Below are 20459 nucleotides of genomic sequence, written 5' to 3' on the forward strand. Positions count from 1 at the left end.
ACAGTCAAAGGCTTTGGTGTGGTCAATAAAGCGGAAGCAGATGTACTCTGCTGCCCTTCAGATATGGATTAAGTACGAACCTCTGCTTTCAACCCAAGGACACTGTGACTGTTAAGCAGCATGTATTAAATAACACAGCGGATCTGTTTTAATAACCATGCATATAAACTTTGGCCAGGACACCTTCGGTCCTAAACAGAAAGTCTCAGAATACTAGCCTGGGGATTATAGTTTGTTGTATAGGGGAATAAACTGATGCCTAGAGAGATTAAGTAGCTTGTACAAGGTTTTTCTAAATTCTCACCTAGCTTACAGCTTTTTAAAAGTAGCTTTTCCCTGTTCAAAATAACTTCTCTCCTGCCTCTCTGCCTCTGCTGTTATGACTAATGAAGTTGGGGTGCCCTAATGGATTTCTTGGAGACATTTGTCTTCCTGAGTTGTAGGAGTTCTTTATATTCTGAAGACATGTCCTTTGCTAGATATGTTTTCCAAAGAACAGAAAGAGGTTACTGATTTTGTTAGCAGTTACGTGGTGTTTTTTTCCTCTCTAGTTAATGTTTTTTTGTGTTCTGTATAAGAAATCTTTGCCAAACTGAAGGTCACAAGTGTTTTCTCATGTGCTTCCTGTGAGAAATTCTCTCTTAGATTTAGGCTTGTGGTCTGTTGGAGTCAACGTCTACAGCTGATGTGAGGTAAGGGCTGACATTCACTGTTTGCTTATGGATACCCGCTTGTTTCAGCACCACTTGTTGGAAAAAACCCATCTTTTCCTTGCCGAATTACCTTGACCCATTTTTGTGTGGGTCTTTTTCTGGGGTATCCTGTTTCATTGGTCTTTCTCTCTCTCCTTAGACCAGTACTAAGCCTGTGTTAGTTAAGATATTGATAGCTTTGTGGTTAAGTCTTGAGGACCGTAGTGTAAACCCTCCAAATTTGTTCTTTTTCAAAATTCATATGGATATTATAGGTCATTTGCATTTTCACATCATCTTGTTGATTTCTGTAATAAATACTGCTTTTTATTGTTTCATTGGAAATGCATTAAATCTATAGCTCAATTTGGGGAGAGTTGGCATTGAACTATGATGCGTGTGTGTTAGGTTTTTTTTATGTTTTAAAATATCTTATGTATTTTTTAAAAGCTTATTTTAAATCACAACATTTTGTTCAATTTATACTTAGTATTTCATGGTTTTGATACTGTTATAGATATTTGGAGTTTCAACTTCCAGTTATCTGTTGTAGCATGTAGAAATACAATGGATTTTTGCTAATGAGGTAATGTCATTTTTCTATTTTATTTTGTTGATGTGGTGAATTTGCAAAAGCTAAACCAACATTGTATCCCAGGATAACCCAGTTGGATCATTGCATGTTATCCTTTTTCATATTTCCGGATCTGAGTTAGTAACATTTTATTAAGGGTTTTTGTGTCCATGTTGATGAGAGGTTTGGCTTGTATGTTTTTTCTTATAGTCACTTTGTCTGGTATTAGTATCAGGGTAATGTAAGTAAAGGAAGTTAGAAAATCCCCACACACCTCTCCATTTTTTGATATTGATGTCCTTTTTTTTTTTTTTTTGCTTATCTTTTTGGTGCATGTCACCGATGCCATGTGGGCCAGTTTTCTTTGTGATGCATCTTAGCTAAGAATTCAAGTTCTGTAATAGAAATGGGGTGGTTCTGGTAGATGTGCTGCTCATGGTAGCTTTAATTTTCCTGTTCCCTGATGACTGGTGATATTGAGCGTATTTTCATGTGCCCTGTAGCCATTCATGTGTCTTCTTTAGTGAAAAGGGGCCGTTTTTAGTTGAGCTCTTATTGTTGAGTTGGAAGAGTTCCTTAGAAATCCTGGATGTGAGTACTTTATCAGATATATGATTTGTGGATATTGTGTTTGGCTTCTCAGAGGTAAAGCTATGAATCTTGGTCCAACATGAAATGAACCTGTGTTGAAGACTTTATCTAATTTATTTATTAATGAGGTATCCAGCAAGATGTTAAATGTGATATGTGATTGCACATATCTAGTAATTTTTTATTGTATGTTACACACTCTGGATGATACGTTTAGAGACTTCTCTGTTTTTTATCTTCTTAAAAGTGTTAACTTGTTCTGGCAGGCAGCTAATTGAATTGGACTTAAACTCCTACTTTAATTTGATCTCTGCTCAGTTCTTTCAGCCTCAGAGATTTGCTTTTTGCCAGAAATCTTGAGACTCAGTATATGTACAATTCAGGGGTCTGCCAAGGATTTGGGGAAAGCTTATATGCAGATTTTAAGAATGCAGCTTTCTGCTCTAGTTCTGTCTACTGTCTTAAGGGATCTGGGAAGTAACCATCTTTGAAAAGCAAAGTAAAAGTAAATCTTTGACTTAGTGCTTTTCTCTTTCTTCAGCTTTCTGTCTGTGTTTATCTCCTTCCAGTGCCTTGAAACGACAGCTTTTTGTGTCTTAGTCAGTTACAGTTGCTTCTCCAGGAGCACATCTTCCTGGTGCCTTAGCAGTAATGAATCCGGCTGCAGTGCAGGAGATTGAGAGACACGGGTCCGATCCCTGGGTTGGGAAGATCCCGTGGAGGAGGAAATGGCAACCTGCTCTAGTATTTTTGCTTGGAGAATTCCAAGCAAAACTTGTAGCCCACAGAGGAGCCTGGTGGGCCATGGTTCATGGAGTCGCAAAGAGTCAGAGTGAGCTGCTAACATGTTCACTTCCACTTTTGTGAGAGGAAGTGAGCAAGGAAAGGTCTTTGAGAAGGGAGGTGATCGAGAAAGGAACTTGATAGGTAAGGGGGTTAGTAAGGTGAGGCTGCAGAGTCAAGACACTGAAGCCACTGAGCATGGACACGTGCAGGCGCGGTGATCTAATACAGGGTAATTGGCTTTTATTTTTTTGTCAGCTTTTTAAATGGTGACACTCTTTTTTGGTCATCTGCAGTTAACTTTCCATAGTATATATCTTCTAAAGAGGGACTGAAGCCTAACTCAAGACTTCAGATTTTTGAAAGTGAAATAAATAGGTTGGTTTGCTCTGCAAGATTTAAAAAAATGTTTTCCTTGCTTCCTGTCTGTTTTGACCTGACTCCTTGAAGGGCAGAGCTTGTCTTCATAAGTGCAGCTGATGCTGGCCCTGAGTGGGGTGTTTCATTGTGTTTGTTAAAGCTCCAGGCCTCAGGCTGTTAGCCCATAAGGAGTGTCTCCTTGGAGATTTCATAACTGAGTTTTTAGATTCCCCAGCCCTTTGGTGTTCTTTTTCCCTCTTGGACTGGGTGGGGAGGTATTCTGTGGGTGGCTGCATTCTTGACTTGCCCCTTGCTCTGACCTGGGATAGCCATCAAGGTCTGTAATGGAAGGTTGCAGAGCCTGTCTCTGGTCTGTCCATTTTGCTTTTAACTGCTTTGTGTTTTAATTTGCTGTTCGCTTGAGTAGCAGACTTCAAGACTGCTGATCAGCTGTGTGAAAAGTCAGTGTGTATGTGCCAGGTACGGATGGTATAGGATGGTATGGTTCTTACTAGTACTTACGGTTTGTAAGATTTTGTATCGTACCAGCAGAGATGTGGCTCTTCACTGTGACTGCAGTTTTGAATGGGAAAGACTCCCTGTTCATTCTCTTGAAGACTGGCCGTTGGTTTTGAAGATTATTTGCTTTATCAGAGTTTTGTCGCATTTCAGGGAAAACATTCTCAGAAGTTCCTGTTGCTTACGTAACAGCAGCTGAATTTTGGGGGCCAGCAGATTTTAGCTTGGCAGATGTTAGCCTGTGTTTGTGTAAAAGGGAGTTTGTCCATTCCCCATCGATTCTCAAGCTTGTAAACATTTCCATTTGGAGGTGGGTAGGAACACGTTGGTCTGTTGAGTTGCATTACTTGTTGGGTGATTGCGAAGCTGACTTTTCCTGTAGGCCATTACCTACTACTGTGGGAAAACAGAATAAGGCACATCTGTAAAGTAGTGGAAAACGGTTGAGTTCTGGGGGAGATGAAACAGATGAATTAGTTAACAGAGAAGTGCTGAACAAGTATGTCTTTGCCTTCTTCCTCTCCCATCAGTCTTATTGGTGAAGCGCTGCTTCTACCACCAAGCATTTTCCATTTAAATTCTTCTCATTCTCACGGGGTTTAGTTCCCAGCTCACCAGATCACCTTTCTGCCTCCTTGCTTGTAGACCTAAGGTTCCCAGTGTTTCTATTCATGAAATTACGATGTGTTAAAGAGACATGGATCTCTTCACTTGTGAAATGGATTAATGTGAGGATTTGTAGGTGCTTGAAGCAGAGTTAGAAACTCTTTGTTAAGCGCCAGTAAAGATGATGGTGATGGCATAGCTCTGCTTAGTTGGTAAGCTGTAGGGTGTCAGGAACGTAGAATTTACGGGGTTTGCCTTTTGGATGAACCAACAAGAACACCCATTGAGGAATGAAGTACCGTGCCGTACCTGTCAGTGAGGGACAGACACACTGTGTGCTTTTTGATGAGTATGAATTCTGCAAGCCAGTGCGTGCTCCTTACCACCAATGTTATTTCCAGCATATACTTCAGAGAGAGAGAACGGGGGAGGAAGGAGTATTTTTCTTTTAAAATGCCCTTGGTTGAATTTCAAAAGTGGATTTCAGATGCCAGGAAGCAGCTTGTAATGAGAGGATGAGGTCAGTTGGTATAATTGGAGCGAGTTGATAATTCCTTTACTCTGTTCTCTGAACGTTTAGTGTTTCTATTTCTGTAGAAACGCAGGAGCTAGAAAATGGCTAGCTCTCTCCATAGATACGTCGCGTGTCAAACTGGAGAGGGAGGTGCACAGGACGAGGGAGATGAGGGTCAGAGCCCAGAGCCAGCCTTGAGCCTCATCCATGCTGAGCCTGTAGTAGGTCCTGCGGCCATTGCGTTGTGTTTAAAGGCCTCTGAAGATTATTTTAGAAGTGCCATCTTCAGCTTGATTGTACCAGCACTTGGGCAGGGGAACAGAGGGAAAGAAAGAGGAACCAGGAATATATTTTTAAAACGCTGGAAAAAAAAACTGACCTATGAGCTTCTACCTAAAGGGGCAGGGGCTGAGACCGCTGGCTTGCGGTTTTCACCATCTTACTTCCTGCTCTGCCACAGAGTCAGCTGTTTGTGGGCCCAAGTTTGCTGGTTGAAATCACCCTTTTAATTTTCTTCAAGTCACTTAGACGGAGAGGCGGCACCAACTGAGGTTTCAACTCTCAGCTTCCAAACAGGTGGTTAGTCGAGCGGCCTCCGTGTCTCGGAGATTCTGCTGTTGCTGCAAGTGAGGAGCCAGGGTTCTGCTTGGCAGCTGCTTCCACCGTGCAGGCTTTCTTGGTGGTTGTCCGGAGCCCGGTGTGCTGGCCGGGTTCGTGCCCGTGAAGGACAGTGTGTATAGAGGGATCATCTGTTCTGTCACCGCTGTACCGAAGCGCCGCCCACGTTTGACTGACCTCAGTGCCCTCCCGCTGGGGGCCCTGTTACTCTGGTCAGCTCAGTCCTTGCATTCATCAGGGGGCAGGGGTGTTTAAGGTGCACCTTGTCTCTCTGTCTCCCGGGGTCTTTGCAGCAGCCATGGCTTTTGAGTCTTTAGGAGCAGTCAGAGTCCTTGGCCTGGTCTTCTCACCACGACTGATCAGCACTGAGCCGCTGTTGCTGCAGCGGGGTGGGGGCCCTGGGGGCCTGTGTAATCTATGCGGAGAGTCGGAAAGTCAAAGGTCTCAGCGCTCTCAGGAGAGTTTATTTGGACTGTTTATAGGTTGTTGTTCTGCCCGCAGCCCCTTCTCTGGAGTACGGTCACATTCTGGTTGGGTGAACTCTTTTCTCTCGGTGCCTTTCCCATGCCTTCTGTCTGGCATCCTTTACGTCGGGCCTCGTCATCCCTTCCACATCAGACTGGCTTCTGGACAGGCTGGGCCCGTGAAGACTCCTGTACAGGGACCTGCTCACCTACCCCACCTCACGCCCACTTAACCAAACCTGCAGAGCCACAGTTTTGCTTTGGGGACAGTACGTCAGGCAGTCCTTTACTCTTTTTCCTCCACATTAATTTACCTTTTGATTGTAAAGATTTTCAGGAAAAGCAGCCAAGTGAAGCATTGATGATGATCACATTATTAGCATTTGGGTCATTCTGTGAGAATACGGATTGCATGAAACACACACACACACACACACATTGTATTCTGAAATGTAAAGGAAAGGGCACTGTGTAGTAGAGCCTGACTTTCTCTAGCTGTTTTTTGTGCCTTCTAAATACGCTCAGTATGTGAGGTTTCACAGTGCGTAGCGGCGTTAGCTAGAAGCGACAGTGCATTGCCATGTACTCTGTTGTGCACCACTTGCCTCCACACAGAGCTAGGAATGCTAAATGTTTTAAAGCAACAGTTTTCTTTTTTAGCTTAGTTCAAGTGGGGAAATTAATTTTCCATTTCTTACTGTGTAAGTTATTAATATATGTGATCCTCTACGAGTTTCCTTTTAAGAGGAATTCAGAAAACTCGAGATTCAGGGAATAATATCGGAAGTTTCTCTTAGCCCTGTTATTTCTAGTTCCAGAACAAGTGTAATATCACCTAAATTTAGCCAGGCAATTAACCTTTTGAATCATTAGCTTTAAAACCGTTTGCAATAACCTGATCAAGTGAGGAGAATTTGCAGAGCACGTTGTCATTGATTTTCAGTTCAGCCAAGATCTCCTCTTATCAATTCTTTACCTTAGTGTTGTTAAACACCTGTGTTTGTTTTGTGAAGCTGTGTGTCCAAATTGAAAGTGAGTGGGCTTTATTAACATCCTAACAGAATTAGACACAATTCTTTTAAAGCACCATTTTCAAAATGCATGGGCACTTCCTCCTCTACTGTGGACCCCGAGAGCGCAGTGTTACACTCGCCTTGAGTATGACTTGGGGAGAGATCACTGAGAGAGACCTTCCCACAGAGTGACAGGGCCGGGATTGCTGTCAGAACGTGGGTACGTGTTGGTCTTCAGGTAGCTGGATTCTCTGCTGAAACTGCTGATCAAGTTATCGCATTTTCTACAGTATGTTACGGTTCCAGATGGCTTCCAGATTGTTAGAAGTAGGGGCGATAATTTTCATGTGCTTTTAGTTGACTGGCCCTAGTTGTTTCTTCCTAAACTAAGTTTATCAGTAATTAAAAAAAATTACTTTCCGCTCATTGTATGATATAAAAACAAAATGACTCCCCAAGGGATATTTTATGAATAGAAATTCTTTAATTTTAAAATGAAAAATGAAAGTCTTCACTTAAGTTAATAGAGTGAAATTTAAAAAAACCCACCAGTGGGCTGCTGAAAAGTATTGGAGTTTCTTTGACTCTGTAAAATTTTCATTTAATTCTGTAATACACAAATTTCTTTTACTCGAAGTCTTTATTGTTCAAAAACCTTCCCTCCCATTTTGCGATGGTTAAACAAACAAACCTTGTGTTTTCAAATACCATTATTCTCAGATACCATTATTTGAAGACCTACTACTGGAGAATCATAATATTGAAGGCAGTTATTTAGCCCCGACGTATGAAAGCCATTTTAACACTTTAAAAGCTAACGTTGACATCCTTAGCATCAGCTTCTGGTACACTCTTCTGCCTGCCCCTTGTGGGAATGACCCGATACTGCTTTTGTCTTGCACCGTGACCAAGAAGGTGGTCTGCGGGTCACTGCGAAATGATTTCTAACCAAGTAGCCACTCCAGGCCTTGGGATTTGTCCAGGTGAGGTCCTCCAGCTTAGTAATGTCTGCATTTGTGTGCGCGCCCACTGGCCTAGATTTAGTCTTTCCAAGTAGTTTATAACTGGTTCGGCCCATTGGATTGCTTGCTTTTGGGATGATACAGGTTGGGGAGGATGAAGGAAGTAGAAAGGCTTGAACTTGGCAGTCTCTTTACAGGATGTCTCTTTTAACCCCTGCTGAGGTTAATTTACATAAAACCCAGCTGTGTGTGTGTGCACGAAGTTTTCTAAATTTAAAGTTTATTCTTATTACCATAGTGATGAGATTGTCAGCACTCCCTGAATTTACAGTCTTGCTCTCCTCTATCTGGACATCCTGGCAGCTCCCAGTTCCGTTTCCTTTGGGTAACAGGATGCAGCTGGCGGCTGAATTCTCACCTGTGGAATAGCCCTTTGGAGCTCTCTCCTCCGTGTAGGTCTCTGCAAAGCAGCAGAAACCATTTTTGCAGGAAACCACAGGCCTGTGTTAAACACCAAGGGAGAATTGAAATAACATGTGTGAGTGTTCCTCTTCCCGAAGGTACCAATCACTGTGCGAGCACTGCCTTCTGCCCTCCCCTTGGCTTTGAGGTTCTTGTTTAGTTAGCTGATGCTCACTCCCCCCTACTCTCGTCTCTGTTACCTCTCTGGCCAGCTGAGCAAGTTGAACCAGGCTGGATTTCATAATGAGCTACTAGGTAAGCCTTCTGGGACTTTCAGATATTTTGGGGAAGATTGATTTTTGTTCTTACACACTGTGGACCCTTGGCTGTCACATGGTATGGGGAAGCTCATTCATTTCTGTCTATGATGGTCATGTCAGTCAGGCGTCTCTTTAGTATTTACTGGGTGCCCCCGTGCCAGATGCTGTCAGGAGCCATGGTGGTCTGGAGGAAGAATGCTCCAGAGGACATCTGCTTTGTGGCAGGCCAGAATAAACAAGCCGAGGGGAAAAAGCAGGCATGGAATAAAGGGGGAAAATGCCAGTGTGTGCCTTACTGCTGACTGTGTGGATTAGCCTATCAGCAGTAATCAGCAGGGCGGAGGGCATTATCTTGAGCCAGAGGAGTGAGCACTGGGCCCAGGGTGGTGCGTGCCGAGGGTGTGTAGGAGCTGCAGGGCCGCCGTGGGGGAGAGGAGCGTGGGGGAGAGGAGCGCTCAATAAGGCGGTGCAGATAGTGTATTTGGAGAAGTCAGGGTGGGTCTCTGGGGGAGCCTGGATGGCCTCTTGAGGTCACCAGAGATGAAGGGCATATTTAATAGAGTGCTGTGTCTGTTGGGGTTCCCATTTCTCGCTTCAGTACCCTTCATTTAGAATTAGGGGTCAGCACGGCAATTAGGATGGTCCAAGAGAAGTGCTCCTTGAACGTGATGTGAGATTAATGTTGAGAGGGCTAAAGACGTAACTCGTGCCAGGCAGTAACGATAGGAACGTAATTTATTATTTTTTCATTGCTTAGTATCGTATAAACATTTCATATACGTCTTTTATTCTTAGGTTTCCCCATTTTACACATGAGACTAAAGCTTGGCAGTTAAATAGCTTGTTGCAGGCAGTGCAGCCAGAAGTGCAAGAGTTATACAGCTCAAATCCAACTCTGTGTCCTTCTCTGAATTGTATTGCCTTTCCCATTTTTATTCTTGCAATATTCTAGTTGTTTCTGTTGTTCAGTCACCACGTCAGGTCCAACTCTTCGTGACCCCATGGACTGCAGCACGCCAGGCTCCCCTGTCCCTCACCATCTCGTGGAGTTTGCCCAAGTTCATATCCATTGAATCGCTGATGCCATCCAACCATCACATCCTCTGTTGCCCCCTTCTCCTCCTGTCTTCAGTCTTTCCCAGCATCAGGGTCTTTTCCATTGAGTCACTTGTTCACATCAGGTGGACAAAAGTACACAGCATTCTAGTAGGGACTGCTAAAGAATCCTTAAATGCTAGATGGTTGTCTTCCCAATCTAGATGGGCACTTTTCAGCCATCTGTTCCTTTAATATCTTTATTATTCATCCAAATGGCTTATAGAAAGATGGGGGGAAATAAATATGATGCTGAATTTTTTGCAGGGGAAATGTGCCGAGCTCATTAACCTCCCCTTTGGCAGCTGCCTGTCCCAAGCAGCCCCTGTGTGGATGCAGCATCTGGGCCTGGTCCCTCGGGTTCAGGGCTCCCCCTTTAGAAGAACTAACATGGGTTAAATGTGCTCCCCAAACTGTGATCACTCCCTGTTTTTAGGCTTTTCTCTCCCTTTCTTGGTAGCTCAGTGATAAAGAACCTGCCTGCCAATGCAGGAGACTCGGGAGATCCCTGGATTGGGAAGATCCCCTGGAGAAGGGAATGGCAACCCACTCCAGTGTTCTTGCCTGGAAAATTACGTGGACAGAGGAGCCTGAGGGGCTACAGCCCATGAGGTCACAAAGTGTGGGATCCAACCGCGCATGCACGCAGTGCTCCTTTTTGTGAGGCCAGCAGATCTTAGCGTCGTTGCCTGGATCTTCTAAAGAGAAGAGGCTGGTGCCCCCAGAGAGCCTTGTAAGAGGTGAGAGATGGCTCAGCACTGTGTAGGCAGAGGGGAAGCTGCAGAGTGAAAGCAGCGTTTTAGGAAGGTTGAGTCAGAGCTGCACATGGAGCATGGAGAGATTTTCTCAAGGTGATAAGGCCCTGGCATGCAGGTCTGCAAGCAGAGGCAGGCGGACTGGCAGATTCCTGCCTGGGGAAGGAGGGGATGTGGGCTGCTCTGGGACCCCTTCTCATTATAGAGTTCATGGCTCACAGGGTTTGGCTCGGTTTTGGGGTGGGGAATCCCAGGGCCCCTGGACATTGATTGGAAAGCCAGTCTCTGCCTGCTGCACTTTGGGGAAGCCACTGTGGAGTTCTAGCCTGGCCTTCCTGGTTGTAACCCTCAGCAGATACTTGGACTCTCAGGGTTTGAATTTAGGCTACAGGAGATGACCTTCCAGTGGTACTTTTTATGAGTCTTTGAACCTGAGTTGTGAATGATCAGACATTTGAGCTGAGCTTAAAAAAAACAGAAGACAAAGCAAAACCAAGAAGATGATGGTGATGAAGAAGCAGAGGTTTGCTGATGCGCGTGTCATCATGTGGCCGTCATTTCTTTGGGCTAGCGCCGTGTCACTGCGGCCTGTGTGTTTCCTCCTGTCTTCCTTCCTCAGCAGCCTGGAGGCATGAGAGTTTACGCAAGTGTGTCTCCCGACTGCTTCCCTCGCCTCCTGCTTGCTCTTCTCATTCTTCTGCATCGTTGTTCAGAACTAACGGCACTGTCCTGTCTTTGGCTATGCTGTTTTTATTTTCTTTCTTTTCTGTACTACGCATCTCCTGCTGTGTCTACTTGGTTAAACCTTCTCTGGCATTGGCCTTCTACAGTAGGCTGTGTCTGGGCTCCACCTTCTAGAGGGTTTATAGCTCCTTCCTGATCCTTGTAAAATTTTTATTGCACTTATCATAATGTACTATAAATTAAGTATTTAAATATATGTGTCACTTGTTATACTGGTAGGGGCCATGTATTATTTCCCTATCATGGATTGCAGCCTTGGCGTGGTGAAGGGGCTTGTGTAACTCGGAGAAGCTTTTAGTCATGCTGTGCAGGGCCACCGAAGACAGACATAGTAAAGATGAAGAGTTCTAGCAAAACATGGTCCACTGGAGGAGGTATTACTGGCCAGTCACCCCAGTAGTCTTGTCCCGTGGACTATACGAGAAGGCAAAAAAATATGATACTGGAAAGTGAGCCCCCCACCTTCCATTAGGCTACTCAGGAATTCCAGCTGAGTTATTTAAAACCACAAAAGATGATGCTGTTAAAGTGCTGCACGCAACATGCCAGCAAATTTGGAAAACTCACCAGTGGCCACAGGACTAGAAAAGGTCACTTTTCATTCCAGTCTCAGAGAAGGGCAGTGCCAAAGAATGTTCAAGGTACCATACAGTTGTGCTCATGTCACATGCTAGCACGGTTATGTTCAGAATCCTTCAAGCTAGATTTCAGAAGTATGTGAACCGAGAACTTCCAGATACACAAGCTTGGTTTTGAAGAGGCAGAGGAACCAGAGATCAAATTGCCAACATTTGTTGGATCATGGAGAAAGCAAGGGAGTTCCAGAAAAACATCTACTTCTGCTTCATTGATTATGTTAAAGTCTTTGACTGTCTGGATCACAACAAACTGTGGAAAATTCTTAAAGAGATGGGAATACCAGACCACCTTACCTGTCTACCTGAACATCCTGTATGCAGAACAAGAAGCTACAATGGACTGGTTCACAATTAGGAAAGAGTACAGTAAGGCTGTGTATTGTCACCCTGTTGATGTAACTTCCATGCAGAGTACATCATGTGAAATGCCGAGCTAGGTGAATCACAAACTGGAATCACGATTGCTGGGAGAGATATTAACAACCTCAGATATACAGATGATATCAGTCCAGTGGCAGAAAGTGAAGAGGAACTAAAGAGCCTCTTGATGAAGGCGAAAGAGAATAGTGAAAAAGCTGGCTTAAAACTCAGCATTCAGAAAACGAAGATCATGGCATCTGGTCCCATCATTTCATGGCAAATAGATGGGGAAATAATGGAAACAGTGACAGACTTTATTTTCTTGGGCTCCAAAATCACTGTAGACAGTGACTGCAGCCATGAAATTAAATGATGCTTGCTCCTTGGAAGGAAAGCTATGACAAACCTAGACAGTGTATTCAAAAAGCAGAGACATCGCTTTGCTGACCAAAGTCCATATAGTCAGAGCTATGGTTTTTCCAGTAGCCATGTATGGATGTGACAGTTGGACCATAAGGAAGGCTGAGTACTGAAGAATTGATGCTTTTGAATATTGCTGGAGAAGACTCTTGAAGAGTCCCTTGGACAGCAAAGAGATCAAACCAGTCAGTCCTAAAAGAAATTAGCCCTGCCTAATAGCTTAGTTGGTAAAGAATTTGCCTGTAGTGCAGGAGACCCTGGTTCGATTTCTGGATCAGAAAGATCCGCTGCAGAAGGGATAGGCTACCCACTCCAGTATTCTTGGGCTCCCTTGTGGTTCAGTTGGTAAAGAATCCACCTGCATTGCGGGAGACCTGGGTTAGATCCCTGGATTGGGAAGACCTCCTGGAGAAAGGAAAGGCTACCTACTCCAGTATGCTGACCTGGAGAATTCCATGTCCATAGCGTTTGCAAAGGGTCGGACATAACAGAGCAACTTTCACTTTATTCATTGAAAGGACTGATGCTGAAGCTCGGATACTTTGGCCACCTGATGCGAAGAGCCAACTCATTGGAAAAGACCCTGATCCTGGGAAAGACTGATGGCAAAAGGAGAAGAGGGTGGCAGAGGATGAGATAGTTAAATAGTATCACTAACTCAGTAGACATGAATTTGAGCTAACCTTGGGAGATAGCGGAGGACAGAGGAGCCTGACGTGCTGCAGTCCATGGAGTCAGAAAGAGCTGGACACGACTTAGCAGGTGAATGGCAATTGTCCCTAAAGCTCAGCATCTAGCTGTCCATGGACTATTTTAAGGGCTCAGTAATATAAGATTATCTACCATTATTAAGTCTTTACCTGCCAGGCGGGTATTATAAGCATATATAAAGAAAATGAGGCCTCAATCAGTAAAGACTATGGTGTGCTTACCCATATGAATTTTAGAGCAAGTTCTAAGATGAGTGTAAGAAAATCAGAGTTTAAATTTAATTTCCTCAATTATTTTAATTAATTGATAAACTATTGTGACAAAGTTCTGATTTGTTGTATTCCACGATGGTCACTTTGCTTGTGTGTGTGTGTTTGCCGTAAATTCTGGGTCATTCTGCCTCCTGGGTAAAGCAGCACTTATAAGAATAAATCAAATGAGTGAACGTGGCCATTAGGTTCTTGTCTCAGTTTGCGGTATCCTTTTGATTTCCTGTGAGTATTGCCCTCTGTTAGACTCTGTGTCCTGACAACCTCTCCTAGGCACCCCCTTCCCCTCCCACCCCTCTTCTGACTAGTGCTTTGCTTTTTTCTTGGTGTGTAGTAAGCACTGTGTCATGAAAGGGTGGGTTAGAACAAGGCTCACTGTGCCGTGAGAATCAGACACCTGATCCGAGTCTCAACACCGTTGCCAAAAGTGTGGGCTGTGATTTCAAAGGAAAACATCACAAGGTTAGGTTTTTTGATCTGGACTCTGATGGTGGAAGTAGACAGGGAGGGGCTGGGCAAGAATTGGCATCTGAGAACGCGCCAACAGATGCTCATGTACCATGACGTTTGAGCATCGCTGCTTAAAGCTCACTGCTCAGTTAGTCAGTGAGTGCATCTTTAAACAGAAGAGCTTGGACATTTACAAGGCTTCCGTAAGATTTCCTCAGTTCCTTATTCAGAAAATATACTTGTAGTTTTTTTGTTTTTTAAAAAGAACTTGACATCCTCACCAGGAAAAGCCTATCTACCCGTTTACTGTGCTTCCTTTTCTGTTGTCCAGAATCCCTGGCTCCTACCCTCAGCCAGTACATGACATGTTTATAGCCAGCAGCCCAAACTCCTTAGGAATGAAGGAGAGAGTCTTTTGAATCTTGTTGTTTTCCTTGAGGAAGACCTGAATGTTGACCGTTCTGCAAGAATCCAGAGTATGCACTGTCATTTCCATGTTAACCCCCACCCAGATGTTTGTGGGTTTTGAAGGATTTATTCTAGCCCAGTCGTAGCCAGGTCCCTGGCCATGGAAATTCATCTGAAGCACACTTTTCCATGGAAATACCCTGCAGGTAGGAATACTCTATTTATGCCTGGCTGCATCCCAAACAGCTGTCCTTCCCTGAATGAGACTGGGGTGGTTGTGTTTAGGGGGGCAGTTTGCACATCTTTTTAATGGATTTAGATGCTTCCCTATTGTGAATGACAAAAACCATGCCGAGTTTGTCAGATGTGGACAGCTGGTCCTTAGGAAAAAGTTTTCGGTACAATTACCTGCTATGGTGTTGGGGGCACCTGTGACTTGCCCGCTGCCCCTCCTTGAACATTTGACTTTTAACAGGAGCACCTGTTAAAGGCTTCTTTAGTGTAAAGTGTGACTGTGACCGCAGAATAGTGAGTTTGGTTTATGTTTACAGACATATGGGTGCAGACATTCTGGTTTTAATTGCTTTGCTTTTTAATCAGCTCTAGGGACCTCTAGTAAAGCTGGTAGATTTATTCAGTTTGACATCGAGGGAAAAAAAACAGGTCTTTTTACTCCTTTCTAGGTCCGTTGTAACAGGGGACTTATGCCTTTCCTGTATTGAGACATGCTTTTTTTTTTTTTTTTTTTAAAGATGGAAAATATCTTTGAGACCTATAAAACTGTTGAATGAGGACATAATGTTTCTTTGGATTATTGAGTTGGTGTTTTTTTTTTAGCTTTTGACCAGGAGTTGGCATTCTGTGATCCACTGGCTGAATCTAGCCTTCTGCCTTTTTTAGTAAATAAAGTTTTATTGGAATAAGGCTACACCCAGTCATACATATGGCAGCAGAAATGCTGTGACCTGCAGAGCATAAAATATTTCCTGTTTGACTTTTTACAGAAATGTTTGCTGACACCTATTAAAGATTCCAATTTTTATTTAGGTGTGTATTTTTTGGGGTGGGGGGCGGTGGGGTACCTGGTAAGATTTTGCATTTGTTTGCTCAGGCACATCGGTTGTTGAGAGTGCTTTCTGTCCTGTCCGTCCCGCAAACTAGTCAAACAGGCTTATTGTGATCCTGTATAGTGACTGAGTTTCTGCACCGTCATTTTTCAGGTAGAGCAAGGTGCAGAACGTTCCAGAACTTTTACTCCTGTAAACTTGGTCAGTGCTGCATGCCCGGTGCTGGTATATTCTGATGGTGGTCTGTGCTTTGCACCCTGTGAGGAAAAGGCTGATGCTAGTTTATGTTAAAGTACAGGAAAGGATCCTTGCAACAGTCTTTGCTTCTCTAATCAGCAGCACCCTGAGACTTTTTTTCCTCTTTCTCTCTTTTATATTTTTAATAGGAGGGTAATTGCTTTTTATTGTGTTGATTTCTGCTGTACATCAGCATGAATCAGCCATAGGTAGACATATGTCCCTGCCCTCTTGAACCTCCCTCCCACCCCTCTAGATAGTCACAGAGCACCTGATTTGAGCTACATCATCAAAATGGGAGAAAATAATTGCAAATGAAACAATTGACAAAGGGTTAATCTCCGGAATATATAAGCAGCTTATGCACTTCAACAGCAGGAAAATCTAATAGCCCAGTCAAAAAATGGGCAGAAGACCTAAGCAGATATTTCTCCAAATAGATGGCCAATAATACATGAAAAGATGCTCAAGGTTGCTCATTATTCAGTCCAGTCGATCAGTTGTGTCCGACTCTCTGCGACCCCATGGACTGCAGCACGCCAGCCCTCCCTGTCCATCTCCAACTCCTGGAGCCTACCCAAACTCTTGTCCATCGTGTCAGTGATGCCATCCAACCATCTCAACCTCTGTTGTCCCCTTCTCCTCCCAACTTCAGTCTTTCCCAGCATTGGGGTCTTTTCCAATGAATCAGTTCTTTGTATCAGGTGGCCTAAGAATTGGAGTTTCAGCTTCAGCATCAGCCCTTCCAGTGAATATTCAGGACTGACTTCCTTTAGCATTGACTGGTTGGATCTCCTTGCAGTTCAAGGCTGCTCATTATTAGAGAAATGCAAATCAAAGTTACAATGAGGTATCACCTCACAACTGTCAGAAAGCCCCTCACCAAAAAATCTACAAATAATAAATGCTGGAGAGGGTTTGGAGAAAAGGGAACCCTTTTGCGCTGTTGGTGGGAATGTCAATTGATTACAGCCATATGGAGAACAGTGTGGAGATTCCATAAGAAAGTAGGAATAAAACTGCCTGCCTGCAATGTGGGCAGTGTGGGAGACCTGGGTTCAATCCCTGGGTTGGGAAGATCCCCTGGAGGAGGGCACAGCAACCCCACTCCTGTACTCTTGCCTGGAGAATCCCGTGGACAGAGGAGCCTGGGAGGCTGCAGCCCATAGGGTCGCAAAGAGTTGGGCATGACAGAGCACGCACATGGTGAGGGGGCATGGAAGCGGCCAGGATGTCCACCCTGAGGCTTCTTGCATGTGGGTGTTGCAGCAGGATGCGTAGACTTACGTAATTGACACAGCTGCATTAAAATTGGAGGAGCCTGTTTTGGCATAAAGTGAACATGTTCCATTTATACAGGAGCAAACTGTTTGGTTTTTCTTGGAGCATTTTGAAATGCAACGCAAAATGTGGGAAGAATAAATACACTTACTGCACTTGTTATTACTATTACTTCACACACCCCCAAGTTTATGACTTCCCCAGAACTGTAACAGGTTGCTGTGGAGTGGCAGAGTTGGTAGACACACCTACCATCAGGTCATGTAAATCTTTGCATTTTGATAGTTCCTTTTCTTCATGGTCTCTTTCAAATGGGGTGCAGCCTTTACCGGTCCCGCAGCGTCAGTCACAGCTGCTTGAGAAGTCATTCACCAGTTTGTTATCGGAGACAGAAAACATTTTGGGATTTTCTCTTAAAATTCCTTGATGAAATGATTGGACAGACATGGTGCTTTTGTTCAATTTTCCTCTTGATAAAAAGTCTGTAGACAAAGCAGAGACTCCTGTGGTCTCCAAATTGGGCTTGGGGTATAGGTTGGTTTTCAAGTGCGTTTGCTCTGACTGAGAAGATTGCCTTCCTGTAATACGTAGTCTCCTTTTTTTAGAATGCAGTTCTCAAGTAAACTAAGTCTGTTTAAATGTGTGAAATAAGTTGATGCACTGTATATAGCAAGTGCGTGATGGTTGCGCATCCGAACTCTTGAGTTCTCCGTTTTAGGACCAGTTTGAGGGTCTTTCATCTATTAATTTGTATTACTTGCTTTCTTAATCTCTTTCACTGTGGGGGTAAAAGCCACCCCAGGAGGCCTTCCCTCAGCCCCATATTTAAAACTGTATCCTACTCACTGCCTGTTCCCTCTTATTGGTGCTTCCCTGTAGCGCTCACTAGTGCTTTCTCTCTGTTAGTCCTCAGATAAGCTCTGTTTGTACTCTCAATGCCTTGAGCAGGGTGCCCAGCATGCTGTAGATGCCCAGTGATGGTTGAGTTAACGAAGTCGAGAAGAATCTGTACTGTCTGAGAATGAGGGCTAGAGGCAAGCAGGGCAGGTCGGTTGGTGACATCAGACTGGGCTTGAATTCTAGGTTCATCTACCTCTTATGTTGATATTAAATAATTTAATCATTTAAAGGAAACACCCCTCTCCCCAACCAGTGAGATGGGGGAAAAATGGGGAAAATAGTATTTTTAAAAAGGGGATTAAAAATGGTGTTGGAGGGACTTCCCTGGCGGTCCAGAGGTTAAGACTTCGCCTTCCATCGCAGGGGTGTTGTGGGTTCGATCTTTGGTCAGGGAGCTTAAATCCCACATGCTCGTGATCAAAAAACCAAAACATGAAACAGAAGAAAAATTGTAACAATTTCAATAAAAACTTAAAAAGTGGTCTGCATATAGAAAAATAATATTGACTATCAGTTCAGTTCAGTCGCTCAGTCGTGTCCGACTCTTTGCGACCCCATGAATTGCAGCTCACCAGGCTTCCCTGTCCATCACCAACTCCCGGAGTTCACCCAAACTCATGTGCATCAAGTCGGTGATACCATCCAGCCATCTCATCCTCTGTTGTCCCTTTCTGCTCCTGTCACCAATCCCTCCCAGCATCAGAGTCTTTTCCAGTGAGTCAGCTCTTCACATGAGGTGGCCAAAGTATTGGAGTTTCAGCCTCAGCATCAATCCTTCCAATGAACACCCAGGACTGGTCCCCTTTAGGATGGACTGATTGGATCTTCTTGCAGGCCAAGGGACTCTCAAAAGTCTTCTCCAGCACCACAGGTCAAAGGCATCAATTCTTTGGCGCTCAGCTATCTTCACAGTCCAACTCTCACATCCATACATGACCCCTGGAAAAACCATAGCCTTGACTAGACGGACCTTTGTTGGCAAAGTAATGTCTCTGCTTTTCAATATGCTATCCAGGTTGGTCATAACTTTTCTTCCAAGGAGTAAGTGTCTTTTAATTTCATGACTGCAGTCACCATCTGCAGTGAATTTGAATCCCCAAAAAACAAAGTCTGATACTGTTTCCACTGTTTCCCCATCTATTTCCCATGAAGTGATGGGACCAGATGCCATGATCTTAGTTTTCTGAATGTTGAGCTTTAAGCCAACTTTTTCACACTCCACTTTCACTTTCATCAAGAGGCCTTTTAGTTCCTCTTCACTTTCTGCCATAAGGGTGGTGTCGTCTGCATGTCTGAGGTTATTGATACTGGCTCTAACGCTCTGTAAATGTTAGTCCTTGCTTCCCCTGGTTTGTCAGCATTGAGGAAGCCTAAAGGCGTCCGAGTCTAGCAATCCGATGCTTCTAGGGTCATCACCTTGATGACTTCTGGCAGGTCTATCCTTCCAGCAGCCTGTGCTGCCAGCCCAACAATGAACTGTCCCTTTGACCAGTGTGGGTGGACAGACAGTTTGTCAGCCCTCTTTAATCCTCATATCAGAATAACTTGTATGGGTTCTGGCTTTGAAACAAGTTCAGGCGAGTCCATGATTCCAGACAGTTCAGAGGGCATCACGAGACCTTTCGCTCAGATGTAGCGGGCACACCAGAGAAGTTTGTTTGTGTTCCTTGTACACACAGTCATTCTAGGTCTTCTGGCAAATCAGGAAACACCAGAAGGCTAGTAGGTCACTAGTTTGTCTCCATAGATTTCTCCAAACCTTGCAGGTCTGGTTACAAGGTATTAATTCTTGTTTTGGTTTCCACTGATGTTTCTTCTGTTGGGATGGTCAGCAATACTTCATAAGTCAGTTAAAGCAAATGGATTTGGTTCGTGCATTTATAGATTCTTTGAGTCTTTTGTCCTGGGCAAGTCTGAACAGGACTTAGAAAGCTGATTAAAAGACTAGTGAGCATGGTGCTTAATTTTAAGTTAAATGGATATTCAATGTGTTGAGAAAGTACTCCATCTTCAGTCTGTCTTTTCTCCTGTTTGTTTGTTTTTTTTTTTAAAATTTTTTGTAATCATCCATGCTTGCTTTTTGAATCTGTTGGTTAGAAAAACAAAGGTTTTCTGAAAGAGTTGACTCCTGCTCCATTTCTCAAGTTTGGTTTTCAGTGTGGATTTTTGTAGGTGATTTTAGCACCTAAGGGTACAAGAGTGCCCTAAGCTGTGTGTGTGTGTGTGTGTGTGTGTTGGGCGGGTCTGTTAGTGTGTGTGTGTGTGTGTTGGGCGGGTCTGTTTATGTGTGTGTGTGTGTGTTGGGTGGGTCTCTTATTGTGTGTGTCTTCGTGTGTGTGCGTGTGTGTGTTTGGCAGGTCTGTTATTGTGTGTGTGTTGGTGGGGTGAGAGTGTGGACTAGAGGGCAAACGGGGCAAGCAGGGGAGGTAGTCAGTCCCTGTGGGGCCACCTGGCTGGGCACGTCTTGCAGCAGAGTGAATGAAACCCGTGGCCTGCTACTGGTTGGAGATGATCGTGTGTGGGAGTCTGGTTATAGATTTATCTTTTTCCCTAGGGGTGTGTGTTAACTGTTTTTGGGGTGAGCCTTTGATCCTCAGACTCACAACCTGACTAAATTGGCCGATTTGTGAAAAAGTTTTAATACTGAGAGGATTCTGTTGTTTGAGGTATGTGTGGTTGCTCAGGCATTGCTTTTTATTCTAAAAT

General features: G+C 44.1%; 1 protein-coding gene across 11 annotated transcripts in view; it reads left to right on the plus strand.

Moving 5' to 3' along the window:
• AKAP13 (A-kinase anchoring protein 13) overlaps window positions 1-20459 on the plus strand; it is a 320810-nt gene that overhangs the window by 69639 nt on the left and 230712 nt on the right. The window contains exon 1 of one of the 11 annotated variants that reach the window (XM_042235068.2): window positions 644-8413. The exons of the other annotated variants lie outside the window; for them this stretch is intronic. Within the exon in view, the coding sequence (XP_042091002.1) occupies window positions 8326-8413 (88 nt within the window). The 5' untranslated portion in view covers window positions 644-8325. Of the gene's footprint in view, window positions 1-643; window positions 8414-20459 lie in introns of those variants that run through there. 11 annotated transcript variants of the gene reach the window in all.

Source organism: Ovis aries, chromosome 18, assembly GCF_016772045.2.
Source record: "Ovis aries strain OAR_USU_Benz2616 breed Rambouillet chromosome 18, ARS-UI_Ramb_v3.0, whole genome shotgun sequence".
Classification (NCBI taxonomy): Eukaryota; Metazoa; Chordata; class Mammalia; order Artiodactyla; family Bovidae; genus Ovis; species Ovis aries.